This window comes from Scleropages formosus, chromosome 12 (assembly GCF_900964775.1).
Source record: "Scleropages formosus chromosome 12, fSclFor1.1, whole genome shotgun sequence".
In the NCBI taxonomy this organism is placed as follows: Eukaryota; Metazoa; Chordata; class Actinopteri; order Osteoglossiformes; family Osteoglossidae; genus Scleropages; species Scleropages formosus.
This window is the reverse complement of record NC_041817.1, coordinates 29248534-29275732: the sequence shown is the minus strand read 5'-3', so window position 1 is coordinate 29275732 and position 27199 is coordinate 29248534. Positions and strand designations below refer to the sequence as shown.

At 49.9% G+C, this 27199-nt stretch overlaps 3 protein-coding genes across 6 annotated transcripts; 1 reads left to right on the top strand and 2 right to left on the bottom strand.

Annotated features, from left to right (window-relative positions):
- Window positions 1-8573: 8573 nt before the first annotated feature.
- rpl37a (ribosomal protein L37a) lies at window positions 8574-10272 on the bottom strand. Its single transcript, XM_018743947.1, has 4 exons — window positions 10187-10272; window positions 9742-9870; window positions 9127-9209; window positions 8574-8734 (listed from the first exon to the last, which is right to left on the bottom strand). Exons 1-4 carry the CDS (start codon window positions 10187-10189, stop codon window positions 8671-8673), a joined length of 279 nt encoding a protein of 92 aa, XP_018599463.1. The 5' UTR covers window positions 10190-10272; the 3' UTR covers window positions 8574-8670.
- A 56-nt stretch (window positions 10273-10328) lies between these two features.
- Window positions 10329-15247, top strand: LOC108929412 (protein SIX6OS1). Of its 3 annotated transcripts, XM_029256700.1 has the most exons (15): window positions 10329-10548; window positions 10692-10750; window positions 11525-11581; window positions 11672-11798; window positions 11986-12075; window positions 12497-12684; window positions 12788-12824; window positions 13088-13154; window positions 13318-13480; window positions 13641-13696; window positions 13912-14075; window positions 14423-14546; window positions 14646-14687; window positions 14778-14802; window positions 14891-15247. In XM_029256700.1, the coding sequence occupies exons 1-15, from the start codon at window positions 10541-10543 to the stop codon at window positions 15037-15039; spliced, it is 1356 nt and encodes a 451-aa protein (XP_029112533.1). In that variant the 5' UTR covers window positions 10329-10540; the 3' UTR covers window positions 15040-15247. The 3 variants fall into 3 exon arrangements, with proteins under 3 accessions (XP_029112533.1, XP_029112532.1, XP_029112534.1); XM_029256699.1 differs by having other exon boundaries at window positions 14646-14802; XM_029256701.1 differs by lacking the exons at window positions 10329-10548; window positions 10692-10750; window positions 11672-11798 and having other exon boundaries at window positions 11558-11581; window positions 14646-14802.
- Window positions 15243-25200, bottom strand: pfklb (phosphofructokinase, liver b). Of its 2 annotated transcripts, XM_029256693.1 has the most exons (22): window positions 25037-25200; window positions 23810-23883; window positions 23209-23286; window positions 22580-22769; window positions 22259-22424; window positions 21992-22036; window positions 21778-21886; window positions 21600-21695; window positions 21319-21411; window positions 20885-21010; window positions 20735-20799; window positions 20532-20595; window positions 20302-20448; window positions 20016-20086; window positions 19814-19901; window positions 19453-19605; window positions 19089-19253; window positions 18910-18971; window positions 18726-18837; window positions 18141-18240; window positions 17945-18050; window positions 15243-16340 (listed from the first exon to the last, which is right to left on the bottom strand). In XM_029256693.1, the coding sequence occupies exons 1-22, from the start codon at window positions 25119-25121 to the stop codon at window positions 16193-16195; spliced, it is 2343 nt and encodes a 780-aa protein (XP_029112526.1). In that variant the 5' UTR covers window positions 25122-25200; the 3' UTR covers window positions 15243-16192. The 2 variants fall into 2 exon arrangements, with proteins under 2 accessions (XP_029112526.1, XP_029112527.1); XM_029256694.1 differs by lacking the exons at window positions 23810-23883; window positions 25037-25200 and having other exon boundaries at window positions 23209-23561.
- Between the last annotated feature and the right edge of the window lie 1999 nt (window positions 25201-27199).

Below are 27199 nucleotides of genomic sequence, written 5' to 3'. Positions count from 1 at the left end.
TCGGGGCCGAGTGCCCGGCCGACCCAAACCTCGGGCGCCAACTCTGGTTTTTGGGACTTGGAATGTCACCTCACTGGCGGGGAAGGAGCCTGAGCTGGTGCGGGAAGTTGAGAGATACCGTCTAGATATAGTCGGGCTCACTTCCACTGCGGGAAGTTGAGAGATACCGTCTAGATATAGTCGGGCTCACTTCCACTCACAGCTTGGGTTCTGGAACCACTCTACTCGATCGAGGGTGGACTCTCCACTATTCTGGCGTTGCCCAAGGTGAGAGGCGGCGGGCTGGTGTGGGCTTATTAATAGCCCCCCAGTTCAGCCGCCATGTGTTGGAGTCTACCCCGGTGAATGAGAGGGTCGTCTCCCTACGCCTTCGGGTCAGGGAACGGTCTCTCACTGTCGTTTGTGCTTATGCGCCTAGTGGCAGTGTAGAGTACCCGGCCTTCTTGGAGTCCCTGGAGGGCATGCTGGAAAGCGCTCCCACTGGGGACTCTGTCGTTCTACTGGGGGATTTTAACGCCCACGTGGGCAGCGACAGTGATACCTGGAGGGGCGTGATTGGGAGGAACGGCCTCCCTGATCTGAACCCGAGCGGTGAGTTGTTATTGGATTTCTGTGCTAGTCGCGGTTTATCCATAACGAACACCATGTTCATGCATAAGGGTGTCCACCAGTGCACTTGGCACCAGGACACCCTAGGTCGGAGGTCGATGATCGACTTTGTAGTCGTTTCTTCTGACCTTCGGCCATATGTCTTGGACACTCGGGTGAAGAGAGGGGCTGAGCTGTCAACTGATCACCACCTGGTGGTGAGTTGGATTCGATGGCGGGGGAAAAAGCTGGACAGACCTGGCAGGCCCAAACGCATAGTGAGGGTCTGTTGGGAACGTTTGGCGGAGGCCCCTGTCAGAGAGGTCTTCAACTCCCACCTCCGACAGAGTTTCAACCAGGTCCCGAGGGAGGTGGGGGACATTGAGTCCGAATGGACTATGTTCCGCTCCTCCATTGTCGGTGCGGCGGTTCGGAGCTGCGGCCATAAGGTCTCCGGTGCCTGTCGCGGCGGCAATCCCCGAACACGGTGGTGGACACCGGAAGTAAGGGATGCCGTCAAGCTGAAGAAGGAGTTCTATCGGGCCTGGCTGGCTCATGGGACTCCTGAAGCAGCTGACAGGTACCGACGGGCCAAACGGAGCGCGGCTCTGGCAGTCGCCGCGGCAAAAACTCGGGCTTGGGAGGAGTTCGGCGAGGCCATGGAGGAAGACTTTCGGTCGGCCTCAAAGAGATTCTGGCAAACCGTCCGGCGACTCAGAGGGGGGAAGCGGTGTTCCACGAACACTGTTTACAGTGGAAGTGGTGCGCTGCTGACCTCAGCTGAGGATGTTCTCGGGCGGTGGAAGGAGTACTTTGAGGATCTCCTCAATCCCTCCGACACGCCTTCCGTAGAGGAAGCTGAGGCTGGGGACTTGGAGGGGGACTCGTCCATTACCCTGGCTGAAGTTGCTGAGGTAGTCAAAAAACTCCTCGGTGGCAAGGCTCCGGGGGTGGATGAGATCCGCCCCGAGTTTCTCAAGTCTCTGGATGTTGTGGGGCTGTCTTGGCTGACACGCCTCTGCAGCATCGCGTGGAGTTCGGGAACGGTGCCTCTGGACTGGCAGACCGGGGTGGTGGTCCCTCTTTTTAAGAAGGGGGACCGGAGATTGTGTTCCAACTATAGGGGGATCACACTCCTTAACCTCCCTGGGAAAGTCTATGCCAGGGTACTGGAAAGGAGAATCCGACCGATAGTCGAACCTCGGATTCAGGAGGAGCAATGCGGTTTTCGCCCTGGCCGTGGAACACTGGACCAGCTCTATACCCTCACTAGGGTGGTGGAGGGTTCATAGTAGTTTGCCCAACCAGTCCATATGTGTTTTGTGGACCTGGAGAAGGCATTCGACCGTGTCCCTCGTGGCATCCTGTGGGGGGTGCTTCGGGATTATGGGGTTCGGGGCTCGTTGCTACGGGCTGTTCGTTCCCTGTATGACCGGAGCAGGAGCTTGGTTCGCATTGCCGGCAGTAAGTCAGACCTGTTCCCGGTGCATGTTGGACTCCGCCAGGGCTGCCCTTTGTCACCGATTCTGTTCATTATTTTTATGGACAGAATTTCTAGGCGCAGTCAGGGAACGGAGGGTGTCTGTTTTGGTGGCCGCGAGATCTCGTCTCTGCTTTTTGCGGACGATGTGGTCCTGTTGGCTTCATCAAGTCAAGACTTGCAGCGTGCACTGGGGAGGTTTGCAGCCGAGTGCGAAGCGGCGGGGATGAGAATCAGCACCTCCAAATCCGAGGCCATGGTTCTCAGTCGGAAAAAGGTGGATTGCTCCCTCCGGGTTAGGGGGGAGTTGCTCCCTCAAGTGTAGGAGTTTAAGTATCTTGGGGTCTTGTTCACGAGTGAGGGAAAAATGGAGCGGCAGGTCGACAGACGGATCGGTGCGGCGTCCGCAGTAATGCGGTCATTGTACCGGTCTGTTGTGGTGAAGAGGGAGCTGAGTCGTAAGGCGAAGCTCTCAATTTACCGGTCGATCTACGTTCCTACCCTCACCTATGGTCATGAACTCTGGATCATGACCGAAAGAATGAGATCGCGGATACAAGCGGCAGAAATGAGTTTCCTCCGCAGAGTGGCTGGGCGCACCCTTAGGGATAGAGTGAGGAGCTCAGTCACCCGGGAGGAGCTCGGAGTAGAGCCGCTGCTCCTCCGCATCGAGAGGAGCCAGTTGAGGTGGCTCGGGCATCTGTTCCGGATGCCTCCTGGACGCCTCCCTGGGGAGGTGTTCCGGGCTTGTCCCACTGGGAGGAGGCCTCGGGGCAGACCCAGGACACGTTGGAGAGACTATGTCTCCCGGCTGGCCTGGGAACGCCTTGGGGTTCCCCCAGAGGAACTGGAGGAGGTGTGCGGGGAGAGGGAAGTCTGGAGGACTCTGCTCGGACTGCTGCCCCCGCGACCCGGCCCCGGATAAAAGCGGAGGAAGATGGATGGATGGATGTTATTTTTATTGTTTTGAATGTCTCTCTCGCTACAAAGCTAACACTTCTGGTGAGAGCTGCGCTGGTAATGGAGTGGTTAGTACTGCTGCCTTTAGACCGAAAGGTTGCAGGTTTGAATCCCCTCCCACCTGTAATTTAAAGTACTTACATTAAGTTGCTCCAGTAAACCTACTCAAATATATAGAAGGGTAACAAATTGCTGGTAGATCATCACTGTAAGTGGCTTTCGAGAAAAGTGTCACCTAAATGAATAAATGTAAATTTACTCTGAATTAGCACGGATTGGTATTAGTTCTAGAATATGTTGTTATTGAGCTGCCCTGAGACATTTAAATATTTAGTAAAAAAAGAAAAAATCCAGTTGATCTTTACATCAAAGGGAACAAAATCAGCAGAGAAGACCTTTAATTAAATTTTTACCATCTCTTTCACTGACACCTTTTTATAGGGCTGCTTGAAAGTATGTGAACCCTTATATCACTTAGTTTTTCCATGAAATGCTTATTGAATGAGAAGCAGTCTTCCCCATATAACATAATAGGTGTGTAACGACCAGTTCCATATGTCGCTTTAGAGAAAATCGTGTGCGGTAGAAACACAAAGTAGCGCAGGTGCGAAGCGAAAGTGTCACTGGTTAAACCAAGTAGGTAAGTGGAATCACGTGTGTAGATCATAGTCATTTATTCATTCATTCTATTCAAGTTTATTTCAATATTTTATGCAAGAATAATGACCATCTGTTGCAAACCCGGCTTCAGTGCCTCAAAGTGGCGCAACAGTGGCAATGGCTGTCTGGTAGCTATGGCGGTTGGATATACTCTGTATATCCTGGCAGGTTCAACCATGCCGCATTGGTACCGGACTATCGGTCATGCAGGTGGATCGCCTTAGCAGAAGCGGGCGTATGGTCCATCCTGTAGAGGCTGGAAGCTAGCTAAACTGAAGAGGTGCAATGGCCTGCCCGCCTAGCCAGCGGGGTGGCGTCATTTTCTGGCTAAAACAGCACGAAGAAATGGGCCTCAGTACCCTGCACGTCAATCGGACCGTGCCACGGCGGCGGTACGCCATCCGAGCGACGAGAGGCCGCTAAGAATCTCAGGTTCCAAGAAGCCGCCACGGAACAGGACTAACCTTGCCATTTGCACCTACAACTGCAGGTCTTTGGCAAGGGGGAACGGATTGAACCACCTGATGGAGGAGAAGATGAAGATCAGATGCGACGTGTTGGGTCTGTGCGAGACTCGGCAGAAGAAGGAGATGAGTGCGAGGTGGGAAGATGGATGCGCTGTAAGACTAGGAAAAGCGGATGGTAGCAGATCAGTTGGGGGTGTCGGGTTCATCATAAGCAAAGAATGGACTACGAAGATCGCCTCATGCCATTTTGTGTCATCGCGTATCGGAGTGCTCAACGTGAACCTCTCGGGAAAGGCCACCCTTAAGATCATCCAGACCTACGCTCCCACCAGTGCCAGCGACGACGATGAAGTGGAAGAGTTCTATCGCCAGCTAGACATGGTGCTAGCTCGGAAATCCACTTACACCGTCGTGATGGGAGACTTCAATGCAAAGGTCGGAAAAGGGAGGCAAGGTGAAAGGTATGTTGGAAAGTTTGGAACTGGAGAAAGAAATGAAAGAGGGGAACGTTTGGTCACTATGGTAGAGGCGAGAAAAATCTACATCGGGAACAGCCTGTTCAAGAAGAACAGCGAGAAAAGATGGACCTGGATAGCCCCTAACGCTGCACATCGCAATGAGATCGACTACATCCTGGTTGACAAGCGGCGCATTCTGCAAGACGTCTCTGTCGTAACGCCATTCAACACCGGCAGCGATCACCGCCTGCTCAGGGCCAAGATCGTCATCGACAGGACAAAGGAGAAGACGACACTGCAGCTGACGTCGAGGGAAGAACGTGTGAAGGTCTACGATGGAAAGCGACTGCAGGAAGCGATGGAGAGGAAATCCTGGTGCCGAATTGACGGAATTGACGATGATTATGACTCACTGATCGAGAAACTGAAGGAATGCTTGAGGGAGGCAAAGGAGGCGGGCCCAAGGGAGCAGAAGGGAAGAATCTCGGAAGAAACCAAAAAACTTCTCGAGAAGAGAAAGAACATGAAGAGGACTGCGGAAGATCACCTTGAATATTCCATTCTCAGCAGGGTGATACGACTGCAGCTGAAGAGAGACTTCGAAAAATACCGGATGGAAAAGCTCCTGAAGGCCGCCGAGGAAAGGAAGAGCCTCAAGAAATGTGAAAGGGGGATGGCACTCTATAAATCGGAAGTGACGAAGCTGAAGAACTCGGATGGTGCTACAGCCGATGAAAGAGGCGAGGTGGTAAAGATCTGTAAAGACTTTTACACTAAGCTTTTTAAATCTGCTGTGAAGATTGAACCACCACCATCACTTCAAAGGAAGGAGAATGTGCCCCCCATTCTCGTAAGTGAGGTTGAAAGGGCCGTCAATTTGATGAAGAGGGAAAAAGCACCGGGGAAAGATGGCATAACATCTGAAATGCTGAAGTTGGGCGGAGAACAGCTCTGGAAAATCCTCGCCGAACGGTTCAGTCACTATCTGAACACGTGCAAGATACCATCGCAGTGGAAAGAGTCGAGAACCATCCTGCTGTATAAGAAGGGAGATAGAGAAGATCTGAAGAACTATCGTCCCATATGCCTCTTGTCCCACATCTACAAGCTGTTCACGAAGATAATCCTAACACGATTATCAGAACACTTGGATGGACAACAACCAAGGGAACAAGCAGGCTTCCGAAGAACCTACAGCACGATGGATCACATCTTCACTCTGACCCAATTGCTGGAGCGAGCGAAAGAGTACAGGCTGCCACTATGCGTCGCGTTCGTGGACTACGAGAAGGCCTTTGACAGCGTCGAGATCAACGCAGTGCTAAAGTCGTTGGAGATGCAAGGAGTCGAGGCGCAATACATCGAACTCCTACGGGAGGCGAATTCCGGATGTACCACCGACATCGCTCTGCTGTCGTCGCCGATTAGAATACCAGTCGAGAAGGGCGTCAAACAAGGAGACACCATCTCTCCGAAGCTCTTCACCACATGTCTCGAGCAGATCTTCAGAGACATCGACTGGAAGGGCGGCGTAAACATCAACGGCGAGCTACTGACCCACCTCCGTTTCGCTGACGATATCGTCCTCGTCGCCGAAACCACAGATCTACTTCAGACCATGCTAACCGAGCTAGACATCAGAAGCTCGAGAGTAGGCCTCAAAATGAACCGCATGAAGACCAAGTTCATGCGGTCAGATTACGCAACAAGGGGCCGAATAGTGGTTCAAGGCGATGAAATAGAGGAGGTGGAGGAATACGTCTACCTTGGACAAGAAGTAAATATGCGTCGAGACATGGAGAAGGAAATCTCGCGGAGAATAAGGGCCGGATGGAAAGCGTTCAACTCCATCAAGGATGTGCTCAAAGGAAAGTTGGATAAGACCACCCGCGCGAACCTCTTCAATGGCACAGTTTTACCTGCAATGTTATACGGCAGTGAAACTTGGGCCACCACGAAGAGAGAAGAGCAAAGGTTGGTAACTGCTCAAAGGGCGATGGAGAGATCTATGCTGGGAATATCACTAAGAGAACATATCCGGAGTGAGACGATCAGAGAGAAATCCGGCGTGAGGCACGTCATCAACGAGTACGAGAAGCAAAAGTTGAGATGGGCCGGACACGTTGCTCGGTTCACCGACAATCGGTGGACTCGCGCAATTGTCGAGTGGTATCCGCGTGAGCGGAAAAGGCCACGCGGAAGGCCTCCAAAACGATGGATTGACGACATAAGAAAAACGTTTGGAGCTACGTGGATGAGGAAGGCGCGATCCAGAGAGGAATGGAAAGTGTGCTGTGACCAGCGGAGTCGATTCGACGCCCGATAGTCTGGTCGGTCAAGTGATCAAGTGATAATGACCATCTCAGCGCGTTCAACAGAGAAGCTCCGGTCCATACATGTAGACGCATCCGCAGTGCCCAGGACACCCACTAGCTGACCGGCAGAGCGCAGTTGGTCAAGCTACCTGGCTGCGCGTTGCATCGGGCTCTGCGGAGAGTCCTCACGCTGCCCAGAGGGTCAATGACCTCTTAGTGACCCAGTGGCACTGAGCTGCTCTGTGTTCCATCAGGTCACTGCACCCATGATCCCTCTCTTGCATTTTAATGTTTGTCTCTTCATTCACTTACATCTCTGCTTGTTTGGTTACATGCCTGTATGCCGCGTGTGTCTGGATGTTGTACATTACATGCTTTGCATGTTGCAAAGTGCATTTTCCTCGGGATTAATAAAGCTTCATTCATGCTATCGTTAATGGAAAATGTTCAGAAAGGTGGCATCAAGACAACCAACAAAAGGGTCTCAGGTGAAATACTCAAATCAGCTGGTAGTGTAGTGGTCAGAACTGCTCTTGCTGTACATTTACTCATTTAGCTGACACTTTCCTCCAAAGCAACTTACAATTATTTACCCCTTCATACAGCTGGGTAATGTTACTGGAGCAATTTAGAGTAAGTACCTTGCTCAGGGGTACTACAGCAGGAGGTGGGGATCAAACTTGTGACCTTTGTATCCAAAGGCAGCAACTGCAGCCACTACGCTACCAGCTGTGGTACCCTTAGAACTTACCCTAAATTGTTCATGTAAAATTACCCCCCAGCGTAAATGGGGAAATAGAAACATTGCAAGTCACAGAAAGGCATCACATAAATAAGTTCAAATCAGACCTTCTTGATTGAATGACACGTGCAGCTAAAATCAGCTCTTAAAAGGACCTAACGATTTTCACATATTCCAGACTTATCAAACCTTGTTAATTTCACACTGGACACAGTAATATGAGTGGGCTTTCTCTAATTTGTCATTCTTTACATCATTCTCTCTCTACTCCACACTCCTTCAGATTTCTTCATACTGTACATGCAGTCAACCTTCATGTGAACTTCAGAGTTGAAGGTGGCAGCTCTAACCCCTATGGTACCTGCTGTCCCCTTGATTTATTTGGCACTTTTCTGCAAAACAACATACACCGATTTACCCATTTACACAGCTGAGCAAGTTAAGGGTGAGTACCTTAGGGGGCAGCTGGTAGTGTAGTGATTCCAGCTGCTGCCTTTGGACCCAAAGCTTGTCAGTTTACATCCCAGCTGTAATACACCTGAGCAAGCAACTAAAATTGCTCCAGTAAAAGTACCCAGCTGTACAAATGTGTAAACAAGCAGATTAACATTAAGCTGCTTTGAAGAGCATCAGTCACATTTATACATGTAAATGCACCTTGCTCAAGGGTACTACAATCCAGAGTTGGGATTCAAACCTGGGTCCTCTCACCACTAGGCCCCTTGCTACAACTCTAATGTTCTTGCACCACAATTCAATTCAACATCATCAAATCTTGAGCTGCAGAACATTAACACCACTTGGTCTTAAACATCTTGACCAAGTGCTAAAAACATGGGGAAGTCCTTTAAATGACACCTTGTGTGACTGCATAGGATACTGAAGGCTTGAGAGAGGAAAACCTCATCATTCATGACCACTTTATTCAAGGATGTTAAACTGACCAAATGAACGAGTCACAAATTTCTTGCAATCTGTACAAAAATGAAGCCACTGAAGTTTATTGGTCCTTCAGTTCCTTCAGTCTTCTGATAGCAGACTTCACTGTGACAGCTGATGTTGTGCTACAAAACAGGGAAAAAAAAACAAAAAAAAAACAAACTATTACAACACCAGCACCTTTAAAGAAACAATTAACAGGCTGTGACGGTCATACCGGCTGGGTGCGAGAGCCAGGTTATCATGAGGTTGTCAATAGCAGATTGTCATATTTAAAAGTAGATAATCCACTATGGTACTTCAAAAACACTTTTTATAGGACCATCTCCACACTTATTTACAAAGTTGCTTGTTACAAACCACAGTGCATTTTGCACTGCCTCCTAAGTGTCTCTAAGCAATATGGAATAACATTCATTTTCACTTCCAGATTTTTTTTTTTTTTTTTTTAAGTTACCCTTTAGCCCATTATATCTAACAGCAGTGAGCAAGAGAAATTATTTGGCAGAAGACTTACTTGTAGGTCCAAGCTCCACCAGCTACAGTCTTCATGCAGGAGCCACAGTGCCAGATGCCAACAGCCTTTCGCTTCATCTTGGTCTGAAAAGCAGCAAGAAAATTGTGGAAAAAGCTACCCAGCTGTATAAACAGATAACTCACTGTCAGTAGTTTAATGTTGAATTAGCTGAAAGAATAAGTGTAAATATCATGACCAGGGGCCTTTGCAATGGACATCTGCCACACTGCTTCATTCTTACCACTTCTAACAGATACTAGTGTAACATGGCATGAGACAATAAAGCCCTTTGCAAAGCAAGAGACCATAAAAACTGACACCTGCAACATAATCCTGCAAGAGCCAAGAAACTTGTACTGTAATTTTAAGACTGGGATCTGTACAACACAATTCAGCCATGTGTAACACTCCATCATTGATTCTACAGTAGAGTCACTGGACTTAACCAAGCAGTGCAGAAATTTCCACTAATCGAACTCATTCATTCATTGTAGTGCCAACCCCCAGTCAGAGTCAGAGACAGCAGCAGCACGCAAACCAGCCAGGGGCCCGAGAAGAGCCCGCCGCACCGGCCGCCTGCCCCCCGGGACCCTCCCTCGGACCTGCGACGCTCACCTTGCCGCAGAAAGAGCAGGTGTACTTGGCGTGTTGGCTGATCTCGATCTTCTTCACCATCTTCCTGAGGGAGGCGCCGTAGCGGGTGCCGTATTTGCCCACAATGCCCACCTTCTTCGTGCGCTTGGCCTGGGGAAACAACCGCACGAACGGTGAGAACCAACACCGGCCGCCAATCCTCTGCTATATAACGGTAACGACTGTCGCGGGGCCACCGGAAACCGTGAAATGAGGCTCATGGAAGCAGCCGGTCCAGGGCGCCCCTCAGAGACACAGCCGGCAGCTTGAGCACATAAACGAGACATAACTTAGCACCTATCCAAGCTCAAATACGCTCACGAGGACGTAGTAATTACACACAAGTACTGCGAATCGAAATCATCACTCTGTGTTCAGGATGGACACGGATTAAAAAAAAGTGTTTTCAGAAACCCTTCGCACTCACCATTTTAGCGGAAGACGGTCGGGTCCGAAAGAGGGCGTCTCTTGTGCGCAGGCGCGTTTTACCGAAGACGGGCGTTAGGAATTGTGGGATACTGGAGGACCGAACGGAGTAGGTGGCGCGGAATTGTGGGAAATTGGCGGGCTGTGCGGTTGGCTCGGCGCGCGGGGAGCGGTGGTGTTACGGTGTTTGTACAACTTGTTTAAACACAACTGACGACACTTATTATTCGTTTTGAACAGTCTGCTGTTTTGCTAAAGGTTGAGTCACACGTTTGCTTCAGTAAAGATTCTAAATTCGCAACACAGATTTTTTTTCCGAATTGTGTAAACACACGAGTTTTAAGTTTTTCACATCATGTCTTGGTTAGTATTTCGTTGAAATTTATTGCAGCGTTAAATTTACTTGAATTTAGATTAATCGATTAGTTGAACTTCTTTAACGGCCTCTTTCAGTGCTCATATAATTAATATTATATCAATTTAATATGCTTTATCATCCAATTTAGTGCTGAAATTGAAGACCAGCATACTTTTGCAGATATTAGCTCCCTAGTGCTGCGCTTAGGTGAGTAACAGGGCAGTTTCTGGAAGAACCTTTCAAAAAATAATAGACCAATAAATAAAGAAACAAACATAGAGTTTTACGGGCTCATGCTAACAAAACAGGTGCCCTAGTACTGAAGTCACAGTATTGGCTATTCTGTAATGGCTGCCCTGCATCAGCAGTAACAGAGAATACAAATGCTGCATTGCTGAGTAAAATTAAAACCAGTACAGGTGGTCCCTGATTTATGATGGTTCGACTTACGATTTTTTTCGACTTTACAATGGTGACCTGGCGATAGACATTCAGTTGAAATCGTATATCGAATTTAGATTTTTTTTTTTTTCCCGGGGGTAAGTGATACATGCCATGGAGCGATACTCTCTCACGATCTGCATCTCCCAGTCTGTGACATGCAGGTGTGTATTAGGTCTTAAATGCGTTTTCGACTGACTAATTTCGACTTATGATGAGTTTCGGGGAATGTAACCCCATCGTAAATCGGGGACCACCTGTATGTGCTCCACATTCATTCACCTGGTCCCACGTGGGCCGTGTGTGGGGTGTGTTGCTGTCCTTATGACAGTTTTGTATCAAATCACACAAAGGTCCCGTGGCACCAATGTCATGAACCATTTGGCCTCCCATGGCCTGGTCTTCACCCCATATAACCTGATGCTTATATGTAACATATTTTTAGTATGAGGTTTAAAACTCTTTGTTGATATGAGTTAATGGAGCTTTTGCTTGAGTCTGCCAAGTTTGGCCCTGACGTTGCTCTCTGTCCAATTCCAGCTCTGCAGCTGCAGGATGTCACCCTGAAAAAGGATGAGGTTGATCTCCAGATTCAAAGTGAGTTTAGTTACCTTCCAGTAGGATTTTTAGTTGTTCAAAGCCTGTCACAATTCGTCTGAGACTGCAACTATGATCTTCTCACTGTAGTTTTCCAGGAAATTGTGGCTAAGAAGAAGAGTGAAATTGAAAACACCAGAAAAAGTATTGAGAACCTGGAGAAGGACCTGTCTGACAGACAGAAGCTATTGATGCATTACAAAGACAGCATGAGAAGGTCACAGATAAGAGCAAACAATTGATATAGATGACAAGAGTTTACAGATAAAGTCCATTCCAAGTTTCAAGCCTGGGTTACATTGTTGGTGCACTCATGTCACCTAGTGTGTAGTCTTTGTCTCTGCTCCAGTTTTGGCAAATAAACAATGATTCTAAATAATCACCCTCTAATGTGTCACTTTCAGTCTGAGGGAGACAAACCGCCTTCTACTCCAGTATGAGGAAATGCTGCAACAGGAGCTTCGCAGAACACAGGAGTCCTGCAACCAGGACACGTGAGCTCATGGCATACAGCATTACAGCTCATATAAGTCTCTACTACTCCCAAGTGTTATTATTTAGTTGACCCTTTTCTCTAGAGCAACTCACAATGTTTTGCTGCTTAAAGTGATTTACATTTATTCATTTGGCTGATGCCTTTCTCAAACGCGACTTACAATGTTAAACTACTTACAGTTATTTACTTATTTATACAGCTGGGTAATTTTACTGAAGCCTTTTAGGCTAAGTACCTCGATCACGAGTAGTACAGCAGTAGGTGGGATTGAAACCTCTGACTTGGGTCTAAAGGCAGCAGTGCTAACTATTGATACCTGCTAACCTGTGTTGTGCTTAACAGTACATCTGAGTCTAAGTCTTAAATAATGTTGTTTAAGTCTTAAACTCTGAACTGGATAAAATGCTACTTCACTCAAGGAAAATGTATGAGGAGAGAACTGAAAACTACAGAAAGGTGTTTGAGGAACATAAGGAGCAGTACTGTCAGAGTCCTCTTGCACAGAAACTCATCAAAATACAGCAGGAGAAAGCAGAGATTGAACAGAGGATCTTGGCTTGTGAAGACAAAATCATTTCCAAAGGAAAGGAACTGCAGGCCCTACAAGGTGTGGACTTGATGGTTTACAGTGTTTTACTGGGGCTTCAAACAAGATTTTCGGTCAAAGTTGGAAGTATTCAATACTAAGACCTTCTGTTGTGCTTCTTCAGGCCCTGGCCCTCAGTCACCCTTCAGCGAAAATGTGCCGTATCCTTTCTGAGGCCTCGATATGAGCTACTCTTGGTCATTATGTTTTCGTATAAAGTGACAGCTTTTATAATGCATGATTGTAATAATTACACTCATATGTAACTGTTTTAGATATACAAAGGTGGCAGAGATTCATTTCAGATTCTGGAGAGGATAGGATGTTCCTACATCCGCAGTGTGTGTAGTGTGGTTGCTGTGCACACTGTTGGTTCCACCTGCACGTTCGGATTACTTTGGTTTTCTTTGACAATCTGCTTCAGTACCAGTGAGCAGCAGAACCCTGCAGCACTGCAACATCCGACAGCTGAGGAGAGTGCTCCAGGGGGGGTCCGTCTCGTGTTTGTGTCATTTCACAAGTGAATGAAAGCTGGGTTTTTGAAGTTGGACTCTTTAAAAAAGACTATACTCTATTTGTGCATGTAAATAAAACGGTGAAGCTGAGAAACATCTCTTCCATGATAAATGTAAGAAAAGATTTTTAATGTGACAGAGCATCATGGCGGAAGGTGAGGTGGGGATAAGGAGTAAAGGAGAGGAAGTGAGGAATGTTGAAGTGAGTCTTTGTGCTGAAGAGGATCAACATAAAGACACAGAGAATGAGAGCGCAGCCCCCCTGTCTTCAGTGGACATGTGGAACGGAAGGGACAATAGCGGTATGGAAGTGAAGTCAAGCAATGCAGCTACTCACCTTGTGGCAGTTTTGCTTTTCAGCCTGTCTTCTTCATAACAAGAGATTTTTATGTCCCTCTGTACCTCATAATCCTTTAGTTACTTTAGATTTTCAGATCTCTCTGTACTTTATAATCCTCTCAGGAGTATTTATCCATTCAGCAGGTGTGTTGGATGAGGGCCAGATGGAGACAGCCCAAGTACGTCCAGAGAGCCCTGAACCAGTCAGCACTGAGTCCACATGCTGTCTAATGCAGTTTTTTTTTTTTTACTATATTCACTGGCATTCACTGCATATTTTATAGCCACAGTTTAAGTAATCTTTGAGCTTGAGGTGGTAAAACACAGAGAGTTAAACATCATTTAAATTCCATAGTGTAGATATCCTGGGAGTAACTGAAATGCCTTGATGCAGGAAGGTGACTCTGAGACTGCAGAGGAGCAGCAGAAAGACACAGCTGGACAGGAGCTGCAGTCACACTCATGTAGTAAAGGACATACTGAGGACACAGGGGGTTATCCACTCACTCCACCTCCCAGGATGAAGGCTGTCTCAGACACGCCAACATTCTCTCTCAGGTCAGATGTGTGTGAAGAGCTTTGTATCAAAGTACAGGTGAAGATCTGCTCCTCCAGACACCATAGAAAGTGTCTGTGGTACCATTGCGCAGTTGTGTGTAAGATAGCATCTTCCTTACTGTTCTAAACTGCACTTAATGTCTATGGATATTTCCAATACCAAAGTGCAGTGAAGGAATAGGTGACAGTTAATCTCAAGGAGGCTTCTGCTGTTGAAACCTTAATAAAGTCACTGCAGCAGAAGGAAAAATCCAAGTTTTATTAACAGGTGAGCAGCTCTGACTGGAAGCAACAGTCGACTAATAGTACAGTTCACGGAATCACAGTGATTCTCCTCTGTTCCCTAGTGGAAGCCCCTGTCCTTCTCTTGATTGTTATGATGTCTCCGAATCCTTTGTGTTTTCTGCACCGTCGGCTCCTGACACTCCTGGATTTTCAGGGTTCGAGTTTTCTACAGAGTTGGCCCAGGAGGTGAGGAAAGGGGCACCATGGATGCATGTTGTTACAGAAGCTGACTATTAATGTATTTATCACCATGGCCTCTGAAAGACCATTCCCCTCTCTTTGCAGGACAAACCCTTCTCTTTCTCAGCTTCTTGTTTCAATCACAAGGTGGGCAGTGCAGCTTTCTCTCTGGCCATATTGTGTCCATGTTTCGCTTATTGTTGTAATCCATTTTCTTTAATTTTGTTTTCAAAACAGAAAACTTCTGGGCCCAAAGCAGCAGGTGATTTTTGCTTCACATTGTAATAAAGCTCAAGTACTCCATCTTTGCTGAAATGTTGGTTCACAGCCTTGTCTTTCTGAGCTTCCAGGTTTCCTGTTTGAGCAGATGGACTCCTGCCCAGATCAGGAATTCTCCTTCTCGTTCTCCAAGAGTCCAGGTGAAAGAGCTGCTGGTCCAGGGCAAGAAGGGCTTGGTGATACAAACCCTTTCTCCTTCAGTTTTGGCAAGTTTCAGTGAAAGTGTTTGGGACATAAGTATCCACTTAACTGTCAAGCATCTAAAACTGTGTGTTAACATTATGACGTGGTTGTTAAGGTTGGTGTGAGGTCTGTTGCCGTTGCAAGTTTGTCAGGACTGCTACTGGTGAATTGAGTTCAGTAAGATTGATTTGTATTTTCCTGAATACTGTAAGTGTGACAGAAGGCAATTTAATACACCTTTAATGGAGGAATGAATTTAATTTTAAATTGTGACAAAACAATAGAACATTCTTACTAGATACTTTGTGTCAGCATTCAGGCTCAAGAGCATTACACTGAATTAGACTACAGAACAGACATACATTGCATATTCCAGAAAGCCATTTCATTATTAGAAAACAAAGAAATCACATTTTCCCTGGCTTTAAAAGCCTGATTACATTAAAGGATGTTTAACACTTCTGGGGTAATAGCATTTATGTTTGCAGCATAAATTTTTAGAGTTTTCAGAATCATAAAATTCACAAAATAAAAAAAACCCCAAATAATATTTGGGGGGGAAAAAAATCACAACTTGAGATGGATTGTTGCAAATACTAACAGTACTGGAGAATTCAGTCATTAACCCAATGCCATTGAAATAAAAGGAGCGTCGACGGGTAGAAGTGTATCACTCAGAGCAGGCAGGACGTCTGCATCAGGCAAGAACATCCCTGAAAGCAGCTGTGAACCCGATGTCTTTGTTGAAGTCCATTTTCACCAGTTTGCTCTATTGACGGTGTTTGTTCTTCAAGACCACTGTTGCACAAACACCTACAAATCTCACTTTCACAGGAGAAAAGTTCTACTTATATGTGACATTTGAAAAGCTTGGATGCTATTACACTATTTTATTCCAGCTTTTAACTCGGTGAGCAACCAAGTAGCATACAACCCTGTTTCGGTAGGAAAAAAAAAAAAAAAAAAAAAAATAGTGAGGATGCTGGAATCCTCCAGCACGACATGTTATGCATTCAGTGTTTTTCCCTGAAATTAGCAAATTAATTACTTTGGTCACAACTGTAAGACAGCCATAGACCCTACAATGTAAAGTATACTGGTTCTTTGGTCATTTAAAGATGGCAGAGGACTGCTTCAGGTCTACTGGGCAGGTGAAAGTAGCACGCAGCAAACCGGAATCATCCGTGTCCTCAGAATCCCGTCTCGATGCTTAGGCTCCTGCGTGTCACGTGCTCCATCTCCCCAGTGACGTACTCTTCAAAGCTCGTCTGGTACTTGGCGAGCATCTTGAGCATCAGCCGCAGGTTCAACCACCACTGTTCTTTCGGCATCCTATGTCTATGGACATCAAGGCACAGCAGGGTAGGAGTGACACTTTGACATCTATTACTTGTTCATAAAATAGTGTTATTACTTCCACCAAACAGTAAGGTAAACTGGTCACATTCAGCCATCAGGCTGATACTCAGGGGCAGCTGGTACCATAGTATTTAGAGCTGCTGCCTTTGGACCCAAAAGTTGCAGGTTTGAATCCCTCCTCCAGCTGTAGTATCCTTGAGCAAGGTAGTTAGCCTGTATTGCTCCAGAAAAAAAATTACCCAACTTTATAAATGGGTAAATAACTAAGCAGCTTAGCATCATAAGTTGCTTGGGAGAAAAGGCATGAACTTGGTGAGTAACTGTAAATGTATTATTTCCACCTGGAGCGTCAGACATTTCCGCATGAATATCTGATCTCCAACTCAGAGATCCAACACCTCCCCCCTGGCTCGTCTTCCTGTCACGATCTATCGATCAAAGTGGACAACTCACTCATTTTCCTACCTCCTCAGCTACGAGTCTGGGAGTGACGTTTGACTCAAGTCTGTTGTTCTCTCAGCACATCGAAGCCACAACCCGGACCTGCAGATACATCCTACATAACATTTGCAGGATCAGTCTTCACCTCACATCTGACTCTGCCCAACTACTTGTCCAGGCCATGGTGACATCCCTTCTGGATACTGCAACTCTCCCCTGTGTGGCCTTCCTGCTACTGCCATCAAATGTCTACAGCTGATACAGAACGATGCTGCTGCATGAGTTGTGTTTGACTTGCTGAAGCATTTGCACGTATCTCCTCTACTCATTTCTTCACTGGCTTCCTATAGCTCTCTCTCTCACACACACACACACACACACACACACAGTCTCAAACCGCTGATCACGAACAGGTCGTGGCAAGCCAGAGCCTAACCCGGAAACATATGGTGCAAGGCTAGAGGAGAGGAGACGCACCCAGGACAGGATGCCAGTCTGTCACAAGGCACCCCAAGCAGGACTTGAACCCCAGACCCGCCCAAGCCCGTTGCGCCACTGGCTTCCCATTAAGACCCTAGTTATTGTCTACAAAAGCATCAATAGAACTTCTCCCATATATCTACAAGACTTGATGAACTGCTACTCCCCAGCCAGACCCCTTCGCTCATCTACTTCTGCTCAATTAGTGGTCCTGCGCACAAAAAGTAAAGCACGGAGGTTCTCAGTTCTGGTGCCGTTGTGGTGGAAAGACCTCCCCCCTCACTCAGAACTGCTGACCACATTTGAAAAGGGTCTTAAAACTCACTTCACCCGTCATCTCTTAAGTTCATGTAAGGTGTAAATGTTCATGCAATATAACTCAGATCATGCCTGTTAAACAATGGATAAATCTTCATGCAACTACTCCTGCAGCGTAACTTATAAATTACTAGAAAGGAATCGTCGATATTCAGATAGTTTTCTACAGCTACTTGGGTGAGGTACACTGGTTCATATGGTGAAAAGAAAAACTGTATTTAAGAATCACATGTCTGCATCCAAGTGTCCCTTTCTACTAATGTAATGAACGCATTGTACTTTTTACGAGATGGACATTGCTTTGGAGAAAAGCGTCCGATAAACGAATACATGTAAATACTCACTCAAAGTCAGTCTTGGCCTTGAGCTCCGTCACCGGGCTGAAGGTGAGCACCTTCCTCGTCATGCCAATCACACAGGCAGTGTCTGCAGAGTTGGCAAACACGCGACCTGCGAAAGCCCGGAAGAACCTTAAAACAGCCCGGTCCTACGCCACCTTCTCCCAAACAGGGCGTTAAAGCCACAACCATGTGTTCCCACCTTGTCTGTATGTGTCATTCATTTTCTCGCTGATCCACTGCACTGCCTTCACGCCGAGCTTGGTACCGTAATTCCGGTCGAATGGCGTTGGAGTTCCACCCTGTAAATGTTGACAGAAGAACAGTGCGGTGGGGTGGGGTGGGGTGGTGCGAGAGGATGTGGGTTCGATCCCCCCCTCGGTCCGTGTAGAGTTTGCATGTTCTCCCTGTGTCCGCGTGGGTTTCCTCCCACAGTCCAAAGACATGTTGTTCTGGTGGGTTGGTGACTAAATCACCCAAAGTGTGTGAGTGTTTGTGTTCCACTGATGTATGGATGAGCGACCCAGTGCAAGTAGTGTATCGAGCAGTGCAAGTTACCGTGGTGAATAAGGTGTGTGGGCTGATAACTACATACAGTGCACTGGAAGTCGCTTTGGAGAAAAGCGATACATGAAGTAACGAAAACACGGAGGAAATCATCGCGCTAAACTCAGGTTGAGGTGCAAACAGATGCAAATTTGACAGGTCTGACGCTTGCGGCGCCAAAGCGGATCGTTTACTTTTAGGTCGACGTCCCTCAACGCCCACGCGACGGGTCAAGGCTCACCTGCTGCAGGTGTCCGAGCACGTTAACCCTGCAGTCGAAGACGCCCTTCCCTTCGGCCGAGTAGAGGCTGTGGATGAACTCGGTGGTGTAGTGCGTGTGCGACTTCTCGTTCCTGAGGGAACGCATCGCAGGTGAGCTGATGACCGCACCGGACCTGTGCGTTTCCACAGCTGTTATTACTCACCTGAGCACCAGGCCTCTCTGAATATCCATCTTCATTTTCTCGGTAAGATGTTCCACGTTGGTCTGAGGAAAGAACCCCAAAATTGTACGAGAAACAAAAACAAAGGATGTTTATACGCACACGCTGTGTATCACAGCAGATGTGTATGCAGACGCACGAAGCAGTGTTTTTTATCTCACCTTGAGGTCATGGATGGTGAAGGGCTCCTCAAAGATGTAGGCTGCATCTGCTCCCACTGCAATCCCTGTGGTGGTGGCGAGGTAGCCACAGTAGCCACCCATGGTCTCCACCACAAAGACCCGCCTCTTCGTCCCTGAGGCCGACTGTTTGATTTTGTCACAGCTCTATGGACGAGGTGCACGAGAACTCGAGTCACATTTCTCGCTGCGCTCGTGTGCGTTTGGAACAAGCCTCTCCGTGCGTTTGGCGTCAAACCGACTGCCGCGCAAGACGACGCGGAAGACCGAGCGGAAAGTCGGGAGACCTCGAAGGCCCCGGGTTCTCGCGTCGCGATGACCCGACCGCCGTAGAAGGCGAACGCACCTCCATGGCGGCGTTGACGGCCGTGTCGGCGCCCAGGCTGAAATCTGTGCCCGGGACGTTGTTGCTGATGGTGGCTGGGATCACGCACATGACCATACAGAGTTCGTCGTAGTGGCTGCGAGCCTCAGCGAGCTGCAGCACCCCCTCGTACGCCTGAGGAAACGCGCAGACGGACAGGTAGACAGACAGGCACCGGACCGGGGCTTTGACCAGCTGCCCGAAAACACAATTTACGTTTATCGAATGCGTGGAAATGGAAACGCGGCAACGCCGAAACCCCAACCCGACAGCACTGGTATGACTAGTTTGTGCTTTTATGGAACTTTCATGGGAGAAAGCAAGATCCGAGAAGCGGAGTTACCTCGAACCCCCCGACAACAAGCAGAGACTGGATGCTGTACTTGCTGATGTTTTCCACGATGGACTGCATGCAGGTACTAGGAAGAGTTCTGGCCAAAACAGACAAGCAACGTTAGAGATTCTGCTACAGTAAGTAGAAGTCTTCAGTGAGGTGAGGTGACCCTGGGATGCAGACTGTGGCCCCACCCGCAGCAGAACCTCACCGTTTGGTCCCGAGCAAAGAGCCGCCCTGACCCGTCCACCCGGCAACGTCGTGCCAGGTAACTTCTTTGATCTTTAACAAAAGGAGAGGATGGAAGTCACGTCTGCTGACCGACACAGCGGCGCACATTCTCCACCTTCAACATCACATCCACGATTATCTCGTCGAAGAAACTTGCACGTTGAAACTCTGAAAACCGCACCAACATCTCAGGCGTCGAATCTGCTCTATAATCCGTAAGGATTCGCCGCAAATGAAGGACGGGAGATCGTCGGCTTGAGACGTACCGCCCCCGCAGCCAGGCCCTCGAAGCCGTCGCTCACAGCGTAGACTTTGTGGCCCTGAGCCAGAGCCACTCTCACAGCTGACCTCACAGCGGCGTTCATTCCTGCTGCCGGAGCGCCAACGTTCAGGACCGCCATGGAGAAGTCGCTCTGCAGAAGAGTAGAGCGGCGGTCAGACATACGTGGCTCAGCTGCGCTCGCAAAACGGACACTGGGACAGTAGAGGTTCCTACTTTGGACTGGGCAGGTTTCTGGTACGCCAGCAGCTTGTAGGTGTTCCAGTTGTTCTCAAAGCTCCTGTAAAGAACATGTGATGGAAATCTACCGCAGCAAGGAAAACACACACACACACACACACACACACACACACACACACACACACACGGAGCCATAAACAATCAAGAAAGACAAAGAAACACATGCACCGCAAACTCACTTCCCACGGAGCTGAATGGCTTCTTCAAATCTCTTCTCGTTCATGGCCCTCTGCACCTCCTTCGTCTGCAGAGAAGGACCCGGATTAGCCCGTCACGCAGGCGATCCCAAGCGGGTAAGAGCGGCATCGCACCGGGGCGGCACAGCCTACCATCTGCACGCACTCCATGAGCGGCAGGCGCGTGGCCTGGTTGCCCGACAAGCCGATGACGCAGGCTGGAGTGTCGGGCGTGGCCTCCAGCAGGGCCAGCACAGCTTCGACACCCATCTTGCTGCTCTGCAAAGACACGGAACAAGCATTTTATATCCCGTAGATATCGATTTCGTTTAGCTCACGCTTTTCTCCGAAGCGACTTACGGTTATTGAGCCATTTAATACAGCTGGGCAATTTTTTTTTACCGGAGCAATTCAGGGCAAGTACCTTGCTCAAGGGTACCGTAGCTGGAGGTGGAGATCGAACCTGCGACCTGTGGGTCCAAAGGCAGTAGTAGCTCCAATCACTTCGCTTCCAGCTGCATTTTAGCTTGGAGACACGCGATCTGGAGGCCGAACGTATCGTTAAGCGTGGCGACCGAGGGACTCACCAGCACCCTGTCGAAAGCGGAGGGAGTGCCTCCCCGTTGCACGTGGCCGAGCACAGTGACCCGAGTGTCGTAGCCCAGCCTCCGGGAGACGAGCTGCAAGCGACAGACACTTCGGGGTCACTTCAAAGTTGCCCTTTGCGTCTTTAAAAATAACCGCCGGAAAACCGGGGGACGAAGCGGCCGAAGTACAAGTGCGGACCGTAGGCGCCGAACGTCCCACGTCCGCTCGGCCCAAACGCGGAACGCACCCGGCGCCGCCCGACGCCGCGCGTCACACTTACTTCTTTCACGTAGCCGGACGAAATGGGCTTTCCTTTTTTGTCGATCGCTCCCTCCGCGATGATGACGATGTTGAGCCGGGATCCACGGCTGCGACTCTGCGGAAAGAGCGCTTCGAAAAATAACGCGTTTCCCTCCACTTTGTCTCACGCTCACAGTCTGGGGCGGGGGGCGGCTCACCTCTCCAAGCCGAGCGCACATGTGCTCCTCCCAGCCCTCCTCCGGCGGAGCCTCTGGGATGAAGAGCCAGTCTGCTCCGGACGCCAGCGCAGAGACCAAAGCCAGGTAGCTGAACGAAGAGTGACGCGGCTCAGCATCCTCAGCATCGAGAACTCGGGTTGAGCGCAAAGGGGAAGAAAAAAAAAAAAAAAAAAAAAAAAAAAAAAAAACTCACCCACAGTGTCGCCCCATGACCTCCAGAACAAAGGTACGCTGGTGACTGCGGAACAAAAACAGAACTTGTGACGTTTGTTCTCGTTGGTCAAGAACGGCCAAAAAAAGACTCTTTCCGGCTCCGGCGCATCGAAGGCAGTTCGTTTTTGACCGAAAGCAGGTTCGGTTCGACGCCCGCGGCGGATCGTTCGCTTTCGGGTCGACGTCCCTCGAGACCAAGTCGAGAGGAACCGCTACGCAAGCCGAAAGCCGCGCCCGTGGCTCTAACCTTTGGGCCGTGGTGGTGATGGCGTCGATCACCTCCATGATGCGGTGCAGAGCAGAGTCGGCGCCGACGGTCATGTCCGTTCCGCAGAAGTCGTTGTCGATGGAGCCGACGACGCCCACGATGTTGAGGTGTCCGTTCTGCCGGGCCACCTCGTCCGTGATCCTTCCTGAAGCATCGACGTCGGCGTCAGTGACGGTCCTGCGCTCGGCAGGCAGCACCTCGACCGCAGTCCCACCCCAGCGAGAGAGCGATACGAAGCTCTGCGGTCAAGCGACCGTTCGCTCCCGCACGGCTCCGAGCGAGGGGCCGAAGCGCGCCTACCGTCCTGCGCCAGCTGGGCGAGCAGATCGCTCCACTCGCTGCGGAAGATGTTCGCCCCGGTCAGGCTGCCGTCGCCGCCGCACACGCACAGGTTGGTGATTCCGCGCCGAACCAGGTTGAACGCGGCCGCCAGGCGCCCCTGGCGAGCGGCGAAGGCCTGGCAGCGGGCGCTGCCGATCACGGTGCCGCCCTGGGGGGCGAGAGCGGAGCAGGATCTGTCGGACCTCGCGAAAACACAGCGCGGCCCCCTCCCTCGGTACAAAGGCGCGTTCGCTCAACACGCTACAAAATACATTAAAATAGCTCGTCGTTCGTTTTAGGCGCCGCTTTCGTCCGCTTTACTAAGACGAACCTCCGCTGCTCGCTTCACACAGACTGCGTGGAACATCCATGGTTTTTCGAATCGTATTTGTACATTGTTGTAACTCGCTACATGGTTTCATGTCAAATTCTATCACTGCTGCATTTGTGAACAGGGGAAACAGTGGGAAGGAAGCACAGGGAAATGGCCCAGCGGTTACACTGCGGTTACACTGCGGTTCTCTTTTTAAACCGTCCAAATTTAAACGGCGGACGCGTCTCCGTTCCGCACGAGGCTTCGGGAGCTCCTTCGGAGCCCGGATCCCTACCAGCTGGATGATGTTGGACACGCTCTGCCAGTTGGCCGCTCGGATGTTGTCTCCTCCATCGACGAGGCCCTGGTAGCCCTGAGCGACACAGAGAACACAGCTCACCCGGACAGGGACGGCGGAGACTTTGAAAAGGCCGCACGGCCGTCGTTCCCTTTCAAACCGCGTTTTTACCGCAAAATCCTGCCGTTCGTCTGTCGTAGCTAATTGCTCATCATTTACCGCTAACGCTGAGGTCATCAACAGGCAAATGGCTCATCAGACACATCTCACAGTAAACTAGTTATGAATAACAAACAAAGAGCTTTAGACACACGCACGCACGCACGCACACAGCTAGTGTGTGTGTGTGACGCCACCATGTCGCTGGTTCACATCCCTCCAGTAGCTCCTGTACAAGAGACATTCAAATAAATACACAGATAATCACAGCAGACGGTGTCAGGAGATCAGGAGAGAAGTGGCTTTCGGAGAGATGGGTTCGAGACCCTTCTTCGGCGTAGGGTGCGGGAGGGACTCGGCAGCTCTGAGGGACGCGGGGAGCTCATCGGAGAGACGCCGGGTCCTGTGCTGGGGGAAGCGACGGACGGTGGGTACATACCTCATAGATGAGGTACACTTTGGCTCCAACGAAAATGCCCATGCGAGTGACGGCGCGCACCGCTGCGTTCATGCCTGTCGTGGGGGACGCAAACAAACACACGTGTGTGTGTGTGTGTGTGTGTGTGTGTGTGTCACGAGTCCGGTGTTTCACGGGCACAACCGACACAAAGGACGCAGTCACTTTACGCGCTTCGCTTCTCGGCCGAGTCCGTCCGGCATCGATAAGCGCGCGTGCGGCGCAGGGTCGCGGTGGTCCGGAGCCCATCCCGGAAGCGCGGGGTCCGGCCCGGACGGGGCCGCGCTTTACCACGGGACGACCCGGCCGTCTCCGTAATTTACCAGCAAGCGCACGCGGACCGACCCGGGTTCGAACCCGCAACCAACAAGGGTTCGTTTCCGCATCCCTCTTCAGGTAGGGCAGAGCGGCCTCGGTGCCGGAGGACGTGGGAGGCCGTCGCTTTCTCCTAAGCAAGTAGTTCCCCCGCGTTCCCCCTCCCTCCATCCCTCCCGAAAGGAATTTTCACCGTGACCCCACTGGGTACCGCCGGGATAGGCTCCGCACCACCGCGACCCTTAGCACAGCGAAGTGAACTCAACTGAACTCGTGTACAAAGTACTTTGTGTAAAGGGCACGCACCGCACGTACTGCACGGGACCGCGCCCATGATGAGCCCCGGAGCCCTTGACGCTCCGAGGCACGAGGCGGCCGTTCGAGATAAGAGCAAAAAAAAAAAAAAGACACTTTACTACCGCGATCGACCGGCCGAGAGCAGAAAGGTACCGGGTTTGGTGACGGAACAGACCGAGTAAACAAGTGCCTTCAGTTCGGTAAAAGTAAGGTAAAAAGTGTTCCATTTACCCCCTCCCCTGCCCTGGCTGTGGCAGCGCGCGGTCACTTTACTAGGCGGCGGGTGAGCGAGGCTAAGTAAGTCCCGTCACAGACCTGCGCAGGCTGCGGTTACGACGTGCACGTGCCCCTGGGGTTGGAACCTGTGACCTTCGGGTCCAAACTAAGGCAGCCGAGCGCAGCGCAGGTACAGGACGGTGAGAACACGTGTACGTGTACGTGTAGGATAACTGTTAAACATTCAGAATAATCACGGAAAGAGAAACCCGCGCGCAGAATCGAATCGGTTAATAACGATTAATTATACTATAGTGACGAACAGAGGCGGGAGCAACGTGTGTCCCCGTCCGGCGTTCGTTCGCTCGCTCGCTCGCCTACCTTGCGCGTCCCCGCCGCTCGTGAGCACGGCCAGGGTTCTCCCCGCGCCGCTCATGCGAAGCTCCTCCAGGTTCAGAGCCGCCATGGTGTCCGAGCTCCTGCCCGGGTTCGAGCTCAGCTCTCTGTGCGCTTTCGCTTTTGCGCGAAGCAGAGATTTACTGCGCCTCGGTGGCGCCACCTGGCGGCGGAGCGCGGAACAGCGAGCGGAACAGCGAGCGGAACATGGGCGCTGCCGGTGGACGTGGGTTCGATCATCGAATCGATGGCCGCTCGGTCTGTGTGGCCTTTGCATGTTCTCCCCCCACAGTCCAAAGACATGCTGTTCGGGTTCAGCCGTAGTGTGTGCGTGTTCCACTGATGTATGGATGAGTGACCCGGTGTAAGCAGTGTAAATTACGCTGGTAAAGCGCTGATAACACTACACGGAGTTGGTTGGAAGTCGCGTTGGAGAAAAACGTGCTAGATGAATACGTGTGCGAACGCGTTCACGCACGCAAGGTGCCGAGTCGGAGCCGACCCATAGCGACCACTCGCGTGGTTTCCAAGGCGACTCAAGGGAGGAACTGTGTAACAGAGCCAGAGGTGGGTGGTCGGGTCCTTCCTGTGCACGGCGGGGGAGGCAAACGCAGGCAGAAAGACGGGGCCGCCACGCAGCGAGGCACCGGGCGGTGAAACCCGCCGCGCCACCGTGCCCCCCAGACGTGTTCGTACGTGTACATAAAATCATGTGTTCAGACTGCACCGGGGTAAAATTCTTTCCGCTATTACTGCAGTCTGAGAGATGTTACAATGGGTTTAAGGCTCGTGCCGGGACGTGCTGACTGGTTCGCCGTGGCAGGCGCTGTTTAAATGAACCCAGGCGTCTTCAGTCCGATCTCCATGTTAAACACACACGGTCCCCGAGTTACGAACGTCTGACTAGTCTAACGTACGACCTGTAGGTACGAAACACCACCTTACTGAGCGGAAGTTCATTTTTTTGGTCACCCTTAAGTAACAATCGAATGAAAACTTCATAATTAAGCCTATTAAAAATTAAAGTGTAAACAATGGAATGGAATATGAGTGGTAATAATAAATGAGCGCTACTTTGCAAAGCGCATCAAAATGACACGGCCGCACATCGAGTAGCACTGCTGTCTCACAGCGCCTGGGTGGTGTGGGAGGACGTGGATTCGATCTCCACTGCGTCTGTGTGAAGTTCGCATGTTCTCCCTGTCTGTGTGGGTTTCCTCGGGGCGCTCTGGTTTCCTCCCACAGTCACACAAAGACATGCTGTTCAGGTCCCCCCATAGTGTGTCGGTGACACAGAGAGAGAGTGTGTGTGCGTGTTCCACTGATGTATGGATGAGTGATCCATTGTAAGTAGTGTATCTAGCAGTGTAAGTTACCCTGGTAAATAAGGTGTGTGGGCTGATAACACTACCCGGAGTTCACGGGAAGCTACTTTGGAAAAGTGTGTGATAAATGTAAAGCATTGTCTGTCTACAGCTGTTTATGGGCTTGAGGCAGGACGGACTTCCTTGTTTTTCCGTTACGAGTCTTGTGTGTTACTTTATTTGGCTTTAATTTTTTTTTTTACCCTGCTGACCATGACACCAAAGCGTAAATGTGATGCAAGTGATGGTGACGCATCGAAGAAAAGGACAATCATGATTGAAACTAAAGAGTAAATAATAAAGCAAAATGTGAAATGCCAACACACACACACACACACACACACACACACACTCTTTCTGAGAGCACTTGGCTACAAAAGACACTTCTTCCCAGTTGTGGAATTTCACTCCAGACACCTGCCCCACGCCCTCCACCTCCGTTAGTTTATCAACCAACCAACCAACACTTCGCCCGTCCCCAACCACAACACATCTCGTCCTTCGATTCTGAATAAATGATCCTGCACTTGGGTCCAGTCTCCTCCATGTCCTCTGTTCCTCATGACAGTAGTAACATTTATTTAATATTTATTATCTCTTTCTCTGTCTCTCTCATAAATACCAATTACATTTATTATTATTACATTGTATTACTATTATGACTGTATTGTTATACGAAAGGGGGTGCGGTGGTGCAGCGGGTTCGGTCGGGTCCTGCTCTCCGGTGGGTCTGGGGTTCAAGTCCTGCTTAGGGTGCCTTGGAATGGACTGGCCTCCTGTCCTG

Coding starts and splice junctions, on each gene's coding strand:
- pfklb (XM_029256694.1), bottom strand. CDS start 23,448: ATGACCTCAGCGTTAGCGGTAAATGATGAGCAATTAGCTACGACAGAC. Junction 21,011..21,318: donor CCGCTTTCGACAGGGTGCTG/GTGAGTCCCTCG, acceptor GTGTCTTTGCAG/AGCAGCAAGATGGGTGTCGA. Junction 20,087..20,301: donor AGGGCCTGGCTGCGGGGGCG/GTACGTCTCAAG, acceptor CTTTTGTTAAAG/ATCAAAGAAGTTACCTGGCA.
- LOC108929412 (XM_029256699.1), top strand. Junction 12,685..12,787: donor GGAACTGCAGGCCCTACAAG/GTGTGGACTTGA, acceptor GTGCTTCTTCAG/GCCCTGGCCCTCAGTCACCC. Junction 14,547..14,645: donor CTACAGAGTTGGCCCAGGAG/GTGAGGAAAGGG, acceptor CTCTCTTTGCAG/GACAAACCCTTCTCTTTCTC.
- rpl37a (XM_018743947.1), bottom strand. Junction 9,210..9,741: donor CCTGCTCTTTCTGCGGCAAG/GTGAGCGTCGCA, acceptor GCTGCTTTTCAG/ACCAAGATGAAGCGAAAGGC. Junction 8,735..9,126: donor GGTGGAGCTTGGACCTACAA/GTAAGTCTTCTG, acceptor CCTGTTTTGTAG/CACAACATCAGCTGTCACAG.